The 16,494-nt window shown below is 38.1% G+C and overlaps 1 protein-coding gene across 1 annotated transcript in view; it reads right to left on the bottom strand.

The window, feature by feature from the left end:
- The window catches only part of PIK3C2G (phosphatidylinositol-4-phosphate 3-kinase catalytic subunit type 2 gamma), a 390,888-nt gene that overhangs the window by 153,374 nt on the left and 221,020 nt on the right, over nt 1-16,494 (bottom strand). The window contains exons 19-21 of the mRNA XM_079938052.1: nt 7,978-8,158; nt 5,353-5,460; nt 261-353 (exon numbers count right to left, since the gene is read on the bottom strand). Coding sequence (XP_079794178.1) covers nt 261-353; nt 5,353-5,460; nt 7,978-8,158 — 382 coding nt within the window. The remainder of the gene's footprint in view (nt 1-260; nt 354-5,352; nt 5,461-7,977; nt 8,159-16,494) is intronic.

Genomic DNA, 16,494 nt, shown 5'->3' on the forward strand with positions numbered 1-16,494 from the left:
ATTACATTATTTCATTTATTGAAACATACCTCCCGGAGTTTTGCACTGAAGATTCATTGGCTTTGAGCCAGTAATGTTTGATTTATTGCCAATCATAGTTTGGCATGTACTATAATTCTGTAAAAATGCAGAATCAAAAATAACTAGAATCTTCTGTGCTGCTGCCAGAGGAAAAGAGCTATAATAATTTCTTTTTGTGAGTAATAAATCAATAGTTCTACCAATGGAATCAATTTGATGTTTCAGGAGGGCTACTGTACCTTAAAAATGACGCTGATGTTTTTGCCCATTGGATTAGCATTGATGAAAGTAATCTTCAATGGCAAAGCATTAGATGTGAAATATGAACATGCCTATGGGACAAAAAGAAGAGAAAAATGGTGAGCAAAACAAAGCAAAAAGAACAGTTTCCTTGCAATCATGGCCCCTTGCAGAATTTGTTATATGAGCAAATGTAACACATATGAATAATTCTCACACTTTGGAACAAAGAAACATATTTCTTAAAAAAAAGACTTTAGTCTACCAACCAAAGTCTTTATTTGTAAACTAAAAATGCCAGCTTTTCGGCAGGTTGTAAATCTTCAACTACATTTTTTTCTCACTAAACAGTGATGATGTTTAGGGAGTTTAAATAAACTAAGTAGTATGTAGGTATTGTGCTTATGCTAGTTAGTTAATATCTAAAAGATGAAATCGCTATTTAAAAAAATATATTTCCTTTTCATTCTTTCTGCCCTGCAGCATACTTTAAGGAAACATGCATATAGAATTAACAAAGACCTGAGTTCAAATTTGGACTCTGTAACTTATCAGCTGTAAGACCTTGGACAAGTTACTTAAATGTTTGTATCCCACTGTAAAACAGGGATAAAACTCTTACCTCACACATTTTTGTAATAGGTATATGAGCTAATGGATATAAAATACCTTTTACAGTGTCTGACACTAATCGGGTACTTCAAAAAGATTAATGCATTCTTTTTCACTTTTTGCTAATGAACATTTTCTTATCTTTACAAGTAACAGTACAACATATATTTCCTATTCTCGTTTCTTTCAATTATACTTTACATTTCTATTTTCAGTTTTATGATATCGACTACTGTCCATTATTTTCCTTTTATGTGCTTACAACTGTTTGAGTGTTTAAAGGCTATATGTCTTTAGGTTATTAGAGAGTTCATGTTGACAGCAAAAATTATTAAATCAATACTAAAGAAAGCAAAAGGACTCGATACTTTCAATTCATCAACTTAGTAAAATATGACATCAATATATTTTGAAGGATCAGTCTGAATATCATTATTTCTGATAAGTCTGAAATCAGTAGAAGTTGAGAGGAAAGGATCTATTTCTTAATCTGTCAACATAAATCTAACCTAATCCCTAAGCAAACAGAAACCCTTGTTTACTGAATCAATTTGAGTTTTATAGTAAAAGGATGAGGCTGCTTGTTAAGTAATGAATTCCTGCTGCAAGAATCAGTCAATCAGGGGACATATGACCTTCTGTCATGGTATTGAATTAGGAAACCCTGTATTAGGCCAGAGTTTAGATCAGTGGTTTTCAAATTCTCCTCATTCAATTCTGGGGGCTGGGGTGGGAGAGTGATGATCTCTTTGAGGTATGCCAAGTCCAGGGAAGAGACAAAGGGCTAAGAAAGGCTGAGGGTGAGGTTTAGCCCCTCTTCTCAATTATATCACTCAGCTATATTGCTTTCATTGCTTAATATTTTGGTTTTCACATGCAGTATATTTTTTGAGAGTCATGGCAAAAATACTATACATTTGACAGCTAGTATGCACAAAGCATTAACTATATGCTAATAGAAAGAGACACCATATCCACCTCTCATAGAGCCTGCAAAAGTTGGTATGAATGTATACACGCATGCATTTCACAGCTGAATGAAGAAGCATTTGAAGAAGAGAGTCTTTCAGAGATGAGCTGAATTTGAAGATTGTGAAAGACATAGATTGGCAAACAGGTAAATGAAAAGGTTTGCTAGGTAGAAAAAGGTAAACAAGGACACCTTAGATTAGAGTAGAAGTTAAAAGTGGATTGGGGGCTTCCCTGGTGGCGCAGTGGTTGAGAGTCCACCTGCCGATGCAGGGGACAGGGGTTCGTGCCCCGGTCTGGGAAGATCCCACATGTCGCAAAGTGGCTAGGCCCGTGAGCCATGGCCGCTGGGCCTGCGCGTCCGGAGCCTGTGCTCCGCATCGGGAGAGGCCACAACAGTGAGAGGCCCGCGTACCGCAAAAAAAAAAAAAAAAAAAAAAAGTGGATTGGGATGGCCATAACCAAGAGATAGGAAAGAATGAATCAAAGTCTTGGAAGATAGTTTATGTAAATGGTGAGATAAAAGATCTGGAATAGAGAAAGGAAGACAAGAAAAGCTAGAATGGAGAAAGGAAGATAGAAACTCTGGTCTTGAAAAGTGAAAATTAGTGAAATAGACTTAAAACAGTTTTTAAAAAGGAAAAGATACCTATTAGTAAATGAAATGTCTGGTCTTTACTTTCCCAGGAGGGGAGAAGGATTGCATTCAGTTATTCCCACTCTCTCATATGATCTACCCCTTAGTGAAACAGGAAATGGTCCATTGTGATTAGTGGTTCCAAGGAGAGACAGGGGTGAGAATTCTTCTTATAAAGAAAGTTTAACCAAACCTAAGACCTTTGCTCTCTGTCTTGGAGACCCATGCTCTAAAGAATGGATTGAGCCAGGCCTGAGTACTTCTCCCTAGTGTAGTTTACTGATGGTGATTAAAATAGAATGCTGACTATACATGCAGGCTTTCCTACACTCACTACATTCATGGGACTTCTCTCCAGAGTGAACTCTGATGCACAATAAGCTCAGTAATAACTTTCCCCAAATCACTGCATTTATCAGGTTTCTCCCCAGATGGGCTCTATGATGTACTGTAAGCTTGGTGCTATAAACAAAGACCTTACCATACTCACTACTACATTCATAGGACTTCTAACCAGTGTGAATTCTCTGATATGTAATGAGGTATGAGTTTTGACTGCATATTTTCCACATTTATACGGCTTTTGCTTGTGTGAAGTCTGTGATATAAAATAAGACATTTACTAGACTGAACATTTTGCCATGCCGCATTCAAAAGGCTTTTCTCTGGTATGAATTTGCTCATAGTCAACTAGTTGAGAGATCTGACTGAAGGCTTTTCTACACTGCCAACATGTATGTGCTTGTTCCCTGGCATGGAGGATCCAGTGTCAAACAAGACATATACTCTGACTGAAGGCCTTACTACATTCCTTACTGCCGTAAGGCTTCTCCCCAGTGTGAACTCTCTGATGGTCAGTAAGGTCTCTAACAGAACAGAGAGCGTTCCCACACTCACTTGAACATGACGTTTCTCACTTGTGTGAAGTGTCTGACGCTGGAAAACGGTTCTACTCTGCATGAAGGCCTCACACTCGTTACACTCAGAAGGCCCCTCCCCAGTACAGGCTACCTGATGAGCAATGAGCAGGGAACGCGGAGTGAAGGCTTTAACACATTCGTCACCTTGATGAGGTTTCTCCCAGTAATGGAGTCTCTGGTATTTATTGAGATGGGAGGAGTGATGACAAGTCTTCCCACACTCTCACATTCATAGGGTTTGTACCCTCAGTGGGTTCTCAGATGAACCACTGGCTGAGGGGTTTGTCTGAAGGTCTTACTACACTCATTACACTCCCAGAGGTTCTTTCCAGTATGGATCCTCTGATGGCCAACCAGATGTGGACTCTGACTAGAACTCTGCTGCATTTACTGCACCTTCCTACGTGATGTATGTCCCTTCAGACCTCCTCGTTGTTCAGCAGGACTGGAGGACAGACTAACATGTTCTGCAGGTGAGAGAGCATCACCCTCCACATCCGCCCTGCTCACTGCTGTACACACAGGCACAGCTGACCAGAGCAAGTGGGACAAAGAGGTGGCTCTACTTGGGGCACTTCCCAGCCTCAGGGGAAGTGCCGATGGCTGCAGGTTGCTGTAGGGAAGGAGTGTGGTCCCAGGCACAGCACTATGGGTGATGACTCCTGAACTGGTGATGCCCCTGGCATGGCCTGCTCACCTGGACACTCAGAGCAACGATTCCCTAGAGCTGGTGCCCCACATCACCAAGGCCTGCACAAGCCACAACGCATACGTAATTTTCACCAAGGCCTGCACAAGCCACAATGCGTATGTAATTTTAATTGAAAACAATCTTTCTATTCCTTAAACAACAATGACAAACCAAGAAAGCAGAAGTAAAAAATAACATCTGGACTCAATGAACTATTGATATATTGTTCTTTCTACATTAAGATACTCTGTGTTTTTGAAATGTTTCCATGTATCTTTAAAGCATCAATCAGTGCATACTGCTAATGACTAAAAGGTCACACAATTTTTTTAAATCAGTGATGATTTGGATTTTAGCCCAGATAGACATATCTCAGCTTATAAAATTGATGCCTTATTTTGTTATTATTCAAAATACGTCTATGCAGCATATTTGGAAAATTTGTAGGGTGTCTTTGCAGCAGCAAAATTGTAAAGGTGACAGTATTAAGCTTCTAGTAAAACTTTTTCTATTCAAACTAATGGTCTGATTTTTCTCCTAATTATTAAATTTGTTTTTCTTGACTGTATTCCGACTTTAGTGAAGTAACACTTATTGTGCTTGCAGGAGAGTTTAACCTCTTCATTTTAAAATCTCACTTATCAATCCTCTTTATTAGAGTCTTCTACTCTTGGACTTTTGAGAAGGAATATAATAAAGCTCATGGAGAAAGAATGATTCTAAGTCAGAGAAGGGTGGCTGATAGAGACTTAGGAAGAGAAGGAGTTTGTGAGTACAACGCCAGGAAGGGCTTTCCAGGCATGAGTAAAATCACAAACATATCATATGGCACAGTGACTCATAAGCATCAATGAATTTTAAATTGAATCAAAACTGAGATGTTATAGCTAATGATATACTAGTGTCCTAGGCATGGGCACGTACATAATCTAAATAAGCATGAAATTAAACCAGCCTGCATGGGGTCGCAAAATCAACCATTGTGAATAAGTCAATTCAGTCAGAAGTGTCTTCATTTTTTTCCACTGAACTTTGGTTAGTGTGTTTCTAAACCAATGAAATATCTGATGAGGTTAATGTGATACCAACTGGTCACAGTGCATCAAATAGAGCACACACAGTTTGGATGGGACTCAATTACATTTTTCTTAAATAATTGCAATGATAATTTATAAATTGTTTTTGCCATTTCAAAAACATCCAATGAACTAAACAATTCAAAATAAAAATACTCAACTTATCTACTGAATATGTTGACTTACATCTCCATCAATTCCCTTTATGCATAGGGCAGGGTTCAGAGGAAGGTGACAGGTATTTGTACACTGAAAGAATTCTTCTAGTCTGCCAAGTTCTTTCTTCAGTACCTCCTGTGAAAAATCATTAGAAGAAGCATCTTCAAAACTGAAAAGAACTGGACTTTTCCTTCAAGTTATAATTTTCTTTTGTTGATTAAATAAACTCCTTAATTCAGGGGTTGCACACTTGGGTGCTTTGGGGTCAGGTGGGTGATGTAGCCACATATGAGGAGGCAGCAGGCTAAAGACAATAGGGAGTACTGGGGAAAATGGGGAAGTAAAGATTGCATGTCCTTTCTGAAGAACTTTAAATTCAATTAAAACCCAAACCAAAACAAAGCACTGTTCTGTTCAAACGAAGCACGATGGATTGGACTTGACCTGTAACCCACCAATTTGCAACCCCTGCTTTAAGTAACTATTAACATGATCCATTTATCATAATTCCCTGAAATCTTAATTTGTAACTCTCAAGGTTTACACTTAATAGTATAATACTTTTTAAAAAAAAATTTACATAGAGTAGGAGACAAAATAATGACAAAAAAGATAATTATAGACCGTTGATAAATGTCAGAAGCAGTAATATACATGAACAAATAGTTTACTAAATGTCAATAAGTGTATTTCTGATACTTGACTCACTCCCTTCCATAGTCCTCTGTGCATGTGGAAGGTCTGAGACCACAAATGACACCTTTAGAATTGTGTATCCCCTGACACAAAAAAGGAGAAAAACAATAATTCAGAAATAATAATAATTCAAAATTTAAAAAAAGCTCCTTTTAGCCTACTTTGAAAACTGTTTAAGCCCAATTTTAAAAATGAGGATATCAGATTAATAGTGTTTAACTAACTCTCAAGAGTTTCTTAGCTCTTACTCCGGGTTCACTGCCAAATAATAGAATCTACTGCTCCCAGAATCCAGCAAAACTAGGTGGAGAAATGAGGCCAAGCTCCACAATGGCATTCTTTCTGTCCTCCTCTTTTGTCTTTTCTATACCTTGATTTGCCTGAAGAGCACCATGGAGGGGAACCTCTGCTCTCTTTAACTAAAATCTCTTCACTTCATATAGTTAGGTTTAACTGGGCTTTAAAAAAAAAAAAAAAAAGAAAAGAAAAAAGCTTACAGTAACTTGTGAGAAATTATAAATGCTTCTCCCACCTCTTTCTTTTTCTCTTTCTATTTTCACATGAAGAGGTGTTATCACAAGAGCAGCCAGTCAAGGTGAGAGAAATGCATTTATCTGAGAGAATAATGTCAGTATCACTGGAACGTGATGTAAATAGTCAAAAAGGCACTGTACTAACTGCAGCATGCATCTTAAATACATGAGGGATTTTGAAACATAAGAAATAAAGACCAAACCTACACACAAATTTTGTAAATTTTAAGCCAAATTTATTTTACTTGCTTTCAACTTTTTGTCTACCATTAGAAAATAATTAATGATTTTGCAGTAATATGGTGAAATCATAGAACTTTTTTTTTTTGCATTGCCTATCATGTTGCTAGCCTTAAGGCTCTTCTGTGCATACAGAGTTTATATGTCTCCCATTTAAAAATAAAGTCCCTGCTTATACTTTTTATTTTCCAATTTCTCCTAGGTAGGTGAAGTAGCATAGCTTCTGGCATTACTACCAAATGAAGTGACTTCCAGTAAGAAAAATCTTGTGCTAGGAAAAAATTCTGGGACCCTTTGCCTATTTTCATATCATTTTGTTGAAAAGTCTTGTTGATTTTAAACAGTGGGTGGAGAGAAACTATGAGCTCCCTTGAGAACAAGATTCATGTTTTAGGCATCTTTCTATCCTTAACTCCTAGTCTGTAGTAAGTACTTGTTACTGAATGAGATTCTTAATACAGTGAATACAGTCCACTACCTCCCTGCATCTAGAATGTTGAACTTAAGAGAACCTACTTAATGATCTATATCAGTGAAGGGAACTAGTAATGCAGTTAATTAAAAAGAGCAAGTGTTCTTCCATTAGAGCAAGAAAACGAACAGCCAGATCCATTATTATAATCAGTGATGAAAGAGGCACAGTATTTTGACTATCATCCATGGATGTTAGAATAAAAGTATTATTCAATACTATCCACACCACTATTGATTTCTTTCATTTAATTCACTTAATTTGTTGTGGAAAAAAAAGTCTTTAAAAATGTGACTTTGATCAGTGCAGTGTGAGAAAAATCTAGACCTAGATTTTGTACCTTGGACAAGGGTATTCTGAAAAGTCCCCTTGTGTACTTCTTCCATGAGTCTGAACTGTGCTGCCTTTCTGAGTAAATTACTTCATCCGGTCATTTAAATCACATTGCCTTTAAATTGGTCTTTTGTCAGGTACTGTCTATGCTACATGGCTATTTAGATCAAAAAGTCATGTCCTGGTGATAGATATTATCATTAACATTAGGATAGTAAACTGAAAAAAAAAACTTGATCAAAAGAATCGATTTAAGTGTCTTATGACAAAGTGTAGTCAAGGAATTTACCTTCTGTGTTATGAAATTCAAAGTTAATTGAACCAGGTTTAAGAAATAAAACAAAACTTTATGACATGAAGATTGATTTTGCAACAAACCTGTCTTTGAGGGTCACTGGCAGATTTGACTTTTTCACCAATGTCTCCCAGAATTTTGATGAGTTTCTGTTCCTTGGAAAACTCATCACTCAAGGCTTTTCCTGCACAGAATTGGAGAGCAGCCAATAGCTTCTGATACCAGCTTTTAAAATAAGCTTCATTCTGTGCATCCTTTAGCAGCCTGAAGGAGAGAAAACAAATTCTTGTATCTAAAGCTGATTTTTAAAACACCTCTAGCAGGAACAATAAGTGTGTTTCAGACTAATCTGTATGTGGTGGCTTTGGGCAGTTTAACAGGCCAGGCTGGGGAAAACGCTGTTTATTTGTTGGCAGTCATCGTTTCACCTGATAGTTAATGAGATTCCAAGAGTGAAGAATCAATAAGAGACCTTCCTTTCCTCATTTCAGTTCACAGTGCACTTTTTCCTCTTTCAGGCTTCTTAAATTCTATAGCAAATACTTATCTTAAGAGCATATATTTGACTTCTTATTAAAATACATTTTAGAAATGGTATTTATTAGTCACTACACTATATGGCAACCTAACCATCAACCCCACATTTTTCTGCTTTTCTTCAAAAAATAATGTCTCCAGACTGTCACATACGTTAAGTATTGCTCTTTCTTCCAACACCTCCCTTTGATTACCTGGAGGAAGATATTGTAAAGGCAAGAGCATACTTTTTGTTTTCAGGCACTTCTGGATTCAAATCTCAGCCCTACAACTTACAAGTAAGTTAGGCCAGTTACTTAACCGGGCTGAGGTTAAAATAAAGAAATAACTCTGACTCCATAGAACTGTATGGAATATAGAATAAGCTAATGCTATTCTAATTTGAAAGGGCTTAGCACAAAGCATGTACTAGTAGTCAAAAAACATCAGTTTATCTGTACCCTGCAGCCTCCCCAAGCCAGCTTCTGTCACTGTCTGGCAGTCTGCTTGTATCATGAACATGGGAGGCATAGAACAAAAAAAGGGAAGGATACTTCGCTAGATAATGGAGCAGTGACAATTATTTGATTACGCTTTCTGCCATGTGACAATTTCTATTGCCTTGAAATTAATTCCAACATGCTTAAACTTTACTTTTTATTATGCCCTAAAACACTGAAAATAAAAGACTGATTCCCTTGAATGTTAACCTCTCTTTGATTGATTCTTTAATTCTTGTCTCTAATCTTCTTCTCTTCTGAAAAATAATTATCATTCAAAGGACTAGAAGAAAGTTATTGTGAGAATGAAATACTGAAAAATGAAGGATTAAATGCCTAGCAGCCAAAATATATATAGATGAGTTTCATTCTGCATTCCTAATTTTGCATCGCTGCCCAATGTGTATTGTGCTACAGAGACTCTAAGAAACACATTATTTTCATTTGTTCTATGTTCTCTGTTCCTACACATCTGAGTTAAAAAATTAATTGAATGAGGGCTTCCCTGGTGGTGCAGTGGTTGAGAATCTGCCTGCTAATGCAGGGGACACGGGTTCGAGCCCTGGTCTGGGAGGATCCCACATGCCGCGGAGCAACTAGGCCCATGAGCCATAACTACTGAGCCTGCGCGTCTGGAGCCTGTGCTCTGCAACAAGAGAGGCCGCGATAGTGAGAGGCCTGCGCACCGCGATGAAAAGTGGCCCCCGCTTGCCACAACTAGAGAAAACCCTCGCACAGAAACGAAGACCCAACACAACAAAAATAAATAATAAATAAATTAATAAACTCCTACCCTCAACATCTTCTTTAAAAAAAAAAAAATTAATTGAATGAACCTGACTTTTTTTTTTTTTTTTTTAGGTAAGGGCTTGTTCCTTTGTCATTGTTACAAAGCCCACTTATCTCCTAGCACCTCTTTTACTTTACCAAAGGAAATATAATAATGCTGGAAAAATGCTGGAAAGCATTAAAAAACAAAAAAACCCTCAAGGGTCTAAAGATGTATTGATGGAAAATATAATCCATATATAATTATACCTTCAATGTAAGAAGAACAGCTGACAATGAAAAGTTTTCCAACCCACCTCTATGGTGAGATTTTTGAAATGTCAGATGCAATAAATGTATCACACCATTATTTGGAGGCTCTAAGAAAACGAGTGTTATGTGATTATGAATTGGAAAGTCCCAAAGAAAGCATCCACATCTGAAACTTCAAGGTATTTTATGCAGAATTATACCTCAGAGATTTTCACAGTGTTTTGAGGACTTTGGTAATATACCATTGTACAGTCTACTTGGTTTTCAGTGGACGTAGGGAATTGATGGGTAGAGTATTTCTATATCCCGTATCAATGCTTGCCAGTATTTTCATACACTTTGAATACTGAGTTACTTGTTTTTAAAGATATTTAAAACCTGTTCTGGTACATAAATATAACTCTATAACCACCTGACTGCTATACACATGATAAACGGAAAGGTTATTCTGCACAAAGTCAACTTTTTACTAAAATTCTTAAAGAAAATATATATTTTAGGGGTGGGGAGTCATAGGAATTGTCAAAATTATCTAATTAGTATTCCTAATACTCAATTCTTATTCTATGAGAAATGTATATGCTTCTCTCATGAGCAGCTGATTCAAGGAGGGAAAAAAATCAGTCTGATTTCTTGCTCAAAATAAAACAGAGCAGGGGAGATTTGCAGAGAGAATATGTGACTGTGTTTTAAAAAATTTAAAAGTGAAGAAAACTCAGTGTATTCCATTGTGATTATTTTCCTTATAGAACATACCTCATGCAAACTCTCATTCCTGCCATTACGACATGCTCTCCTGGTGAGATTTGGTTCAAGCTCTATGGCTTTTTATCCAACTTTAAAGTTTTTTACAAATTGCAGAATTGAAATCATACTGTGTTATAGATGACCACGAGAGGTGAGTTAGTCTATTCCTGTGTCTTTAGGCACAGTCACTTTAACTGATGAGAGAAATTAATATGTCCTTTAATTTTAATCAATTCAGAGAAAGTTGGACTATACAGTTTTGGGTGGAGAGTTAGCCAATTCTACGTCAATGACCTTCACCATCAGGAAGTGGTTAAAACCCTCATGTGGTAGTTTTTACCCCTTGCCTCTGTTTGTTAAGACTGTGGAAAACAGCTAGCCACTTTCCCTTAAGCATTAAAGAAACCTTTTTCATAAGGCACTGTCACTGGGAGACACAGAATTGCTTATGCCAAATTCAAAAAAAAAATCTTTTTTTTAGGTTCAGGTCAAGGGACTGAGAAATATGAAGTAAGACTTGGTGTTGAAAGATTGGGCTTTTAAGATACAGACGATGTGACCACATACAAACTGTGAGGTAAATCTCAAAATGTCAGAGACCTGTTTATCCTAGTGTATGCGAGATCCAGAAATGGTTCAACTTGATATTATTATTATTTTTTTGTGTGGTACGCGGGCCTCTCACTGTTGTGGCCTCTCCCATTGAGGAGCACAGGCTCCGGACGCGCAGGCTCAGCGGCCATGGCTCACGGGCCCAGCCGCTCCGCGGCATGTGGGATCTTCCCGGACCGGGGCACGAACCCATGTCCCCTGCATCGGCAGGCAGACTGTCAACCACTGTGCCACCAGGGAAGCCCAACTTGATATTATTTTGTATAGGTGTCTTATGGACTGTAAGTAATGACAACATTAAAATGAGAATAAATGCATAAAATTTAGCTGATTAAAGGTAAGGGTAGTGTTGAGTATGAGAGGCAAAAAGCAAGAAGAGAAGCAAACATAACCCAGGTGACTGAGCATATTTGCTATAGGATATCATAAAGGCATTTGCCTAAATTAAGGAGCTAGTGGTGGACTCAGATACACAAACCCCAGCTAGCATGAAATGGAGATTTTTCTTGGAAATAAGAGCTTTTCTCCATTTTTTCATGCACAAAGTGCTTCTGATCCCATGATGAGTGACTTGCTGGAGGCCCAGGAAAAGTACAGATAGGTCTCATTTCATCAGTCTACCTGCAGGACAGAACAGACTAATCATGGCAACCCAGCCCTCCTTGCCTCATGACTCCCTTCAGTGTAGCTCTTAATTTTAATTCTCAACAGCACAATATCCCACAAATTAGGGCTTGCCTTAAATTTTTTACCCTCTTGTGTATTTCTTGTGAGTGAAGAGGGGAAACAACATCCAGAAGAAAACTGAGCTACACGTGAAGATGAGTGATTTCAGGTCACTCCAGGACCTCCCCTTTCCATTTCCTCTATTGGTGGCTACTTTATGGGGAGTAAGATGTGTGACTCAGTAGACCAGGTCTTAGTGAGCACAGGTGGATTTTAAAATGTGACTTCTTCAAGTGTATTTATAACCCTGGGACATATAAAGGCTGAAATCCAATACTTGATATGGAATTTTTAATTTTAAGGTTTCAATAGTGTGTTAAGAAGTGAAAAGCATATATCTCTTTAGCCTTTACAACTTTATTTTACTTCTCATTGGTTGAGAGATTTACTTAATATTTCCCTAAACTGAGGAACTTCATACATTTTATTGTCTTGCAAAGATAACTGTTTCCTATGACTAGCTCATTTTTAGAATATTGATTTGCTCTTTCAGAAATATAGCACCGAACTTCTTTTGAATTTTGTATATAAGGAGCATTACATGGGCCAAGCCTGCAGAAATGTGATTTCCAATCAATAGTTATTTTGCAACATGTCTGTCAATAAGCCACTTTGAAACAACTTGAATATAAAACAATTAAAAGGGAATAAATTCAGAAAATAATGAAATCCATACTCTAGAGATTTTATACATTTTTAGAACACTTAAATATAAGAGACAGGCCCTTAAGGTATGTAACCGACTTAATTTTATCCCCATATTTCAATTTATATATCTAATATTTATTACCACCTCAAAAACAGTAATTCAGAATGTTACAGTTCATACTTATGATTTTTCCATTGTGTTCACGTTATGTGGTAGATTTATTTTTCCCAACTCCATGCTTTCTTCCCTGAAGCTTATACAACCACACTCTGCTCTGTGACTTCCAGTGCCTCCCCAGAGACAGCATCTACTTCTCCACCCCTTGTCTGGATTGGCCATGTGACTCACTTTAGCCAACAGGATGCGACTGGATAAAATGTATGCCCAAGTCCATGGGGATGCTTTAAATGTGCTCTCATGGATTGGTCTGCTCTCTTGTACTTCTGCTATCTGTCACGAGAACAGCTTGTCCCTGCTGGGGGATGTTCCTTCAGTGCTGGAATGAGAGAGCTGAGCATTGCTGTGAGGAGTCCAGTGCAGCCAAGCGGAAGTACAGCAAGTCTGCAGCCTGCATGCGGCATACGTGAGAAATAAGTCTTTTTTGCTGTAAGCCACTGAAACTTTGGGGCTATTTGTTGCTGTGGTAAAAATTAATGAATATGCCAAGTTTCATATTATTTCTTTTTCCCTTTTGTTTGCTTTTGTTTTCATTTGTTTGTTTCTATTGCCTTTAGAATATGGAGCACATTTTTTAAACCTCCCCCATGTTAGCCCTGAGGATACTTTGGGGCAAAACTAATTACTGAAAATAAACAAAAGTCATCTGGAGACAAGTCTGGTGAATTAGATGGGTGATCAATTTGAGTATAACATTTTAGATCAAAAAAACTATAAAAGTAATAAAAATGGCTTTCTTCTATGGATCCTAAAAAGCCCCAAAGTGTATTTCAAAAACGATTTGATCTGGTTCATTTGGACATGTATATTATGTTATACTGCTAAAATTTTATTGTTATTTTGTTACACTAACATTCTCTTTGACTCATTTAAAAGTGTGAATAGGCTTATGTACTATCTGCTGTCTGTCCAGCCAAGTGTTTGAGTATCTAATAGGAAATTCTCTCTGAGTAAAAATGCACTAATGAGTGCAATAGCAAGTCTTTTTTTAAAGACTTATATAACACAGGACTAGACAAATCTAACACATTACCAGACAAAGGGTCTGATGGCTGAGGGCAGTGAGGGAGGTAGTACACCTGGCAGTTTGGGAAACTGAGGTCTGCTCTAATGGTAACAGCTGAAAGACTAAGATGGCTAAATAGGGAGGGGATCAATGGTTTTGGACAAGGAAGCATCTATCTATATCAGCATGCTTAATGGAACTCCCTCTACTGCCCTGGAGTTGGCGACCAAGACCCAAGATTAAAGAAAAGAGACAACAGGTATCCTATGTTTTAAGAATAGCCAAAGAAACAACTGGAAGTCAGAGAACTCTTAGAGGTTTATTGGGAGATGGCCAAAATGGCTATGATACACCAAGTGTTATCTCCCCTCCTGGACTTTAGTATATATTTGCAAGTGGGGGTGAAGGAAAGGGCTGTTTGAGAGTCATGAGTCATCAACTTAGTGAGGGATAGAGTGGATCCGCTACCCCCACTCATCCTTGCAAAGTCCAGTGAGGAGGGAAGCTCAAAGATACCCACTGATTCAGATGTGTGCAAGAATGGGAGACTATTGCCTCATTCCCAGGTTAGATTCTGCTCTAAAAGAGGGTTTGTTGAAAGACAGGATAGCAAAGGAGCAGCCTGCATTTTTGCACCCTAACTGGCCAAGCAAGGATGTGTGAATTTCTCAAGGTTCAAATAAACACATGGAAGTAATTAAATGTGATCCACTCCTGTGTAGGAAGAGGTTGAGCCAAAAGCAGATCTCCTGGTGGGAAGTCCTGCAAGGCTACCCAAGGTACGCACTCAGATGAGGTAGCCAGCTTTGACTGAACCCAGAGCGGGCCTTGATGTAAAGCCAGAGACCACAGACAGGGGATTGTACTTGCTTGCCTCAACAAGTGTGAGGGTCACTTTCCTCTTTCTCTTTCTTTCCCACTCCAAAGTCAAGAAAAGCTAGAACTAAAAGACAGAGAGAGAAGAGGAATGAAACAGCAGACAATATTCTCCCCACCACAAGTCCCCCAAGCTAAAGCTTGGCTGGTGCTGGAGAATGGGGAGGAGGTATGTGTCAAACTGGAGAAGAAAATAGAGTTTTAAATTGGACAAAAGTGATGAAGAGTTTGTTATCTAAAAGTGACCAGGAAACTATGGAATCTACCCTGGTTTTAATTAGAAAATGTAAAATGGCAAAAGTAGTATTTTTAAAATAATAAAAACTTTTATTGGAGACCTACCAATACCAAGCTCAGCCAATTTAAAGAAAATTAGGCGAGACCGTTAAACATCTACAAGTCAGTGCAGGAAGAAATACAGCTTCGGAAAATGCACGGATTGCACTGCACGAGAGAAAAAGCCTCAACATGCAGAATAAAAACTGGGGAATCTTGCTCCCCTGCTCTTCAGAGAGCTGGCTGAGATTTGTCTTTTTGCCTTTCTTCATCCCCGTGCAGCCACTCCCTGCTCTTATAGAGCACTGCCGATTCTGGCTTCATTTGTGGAAGATCATTGTTAAGCACAGAACTGTGTTCAAGAAATCAAAGTTGTTTCATCAGGAAATAGGTTATTAACACTGAATATATGTGGATACATAGGTATATATTTACTATTATAATTGATACTTTATCATCATATCAAAATCTTTAACAGTTATGACCAGTTGCATAGTTAATTATAAGCTTAAATGGTATTTTTCTGAATGAAAACTAGCCATAGATGGTGCCCAGTTTGCGTACACACTTGTAATCAGGATGACTGTTACACTGCAGTGTTGCTCTCTTAGGATCATCTGGAAGCTATGAAGGAAAAAAAAAAACAAACTATGCTGAGCAGGTAAGTTTCCCTGCATAAGATTCTTAAATCTATAATTAGCAATCAGAGCCTGTTCCCACTCATCTTGCTGAGGGATATAGTCAATTTGGGAGATACAGGTAAATAAATAAAACTCTTTCCAATCTACTCATATGTATTCGAATGTTCACATGTTTAATATACTGAATGATGTGATATCAGAGAGCAGAAACTCTCTTCCTCCTCTCATTCCAAAACACACTTCTGCTTAGGGTAAGTTATTTTATTCAAATCATTTTCCTTAGCTTAGCACCAAGCTGTGAATGGCTATCAGTGACCTCTCTCAGCCCCTACTGTTATACTCCTTACGTGCTTACTAACCCTAAAACAAAACAAAACAAAACAGGTGGAATTTTGGCCCTGGGCACACTTTAGAAGAGATAGCTTTCTATGAGACCCTCCTGTGATGCCTTTCCCTTTTTTCTCATTCTGGTTTTATCCCCTCCCTGATCCCCAAGAATCTCTCAGATCCTGCCACTCTTCCTTTGCCAAAAGCTCCACCTAGCTCTGCTCTCTCCTGTTGTGTCCTGGGATCCCAATTAGTCCTTGTTTTTCTTACTCGAGTCAAACACATGTCTCTCACTGTAAATTACACTCATATCCTCAGAGAATAATATTACATTAGCATAGAGCTGAACCCCATTTTGAGATAATCCCTCCCACCCATCACATTTATTAGGTGAGGAAACTGAAAGATTAAGAGACCTGCCTAAGGTCCTTAGGACTAGAACCCTCAGTTCTTAACCATTGCTCCAGGCACTTTCCACAGCACCATATTTTGTGCCTGTTATGGAC

This window comes from Stenella coeruleoalba (assembly GCF_951394435.1).
Source record: "Stenella coeruleoalba genome assembly, chromosome: 11".
Lineage (NCBI taxonomy): Eukaryota > Metazoa > Chordata > Mammalia > Artiodactyla > Delphinidae > Stenella > Stenella coeruleoalba.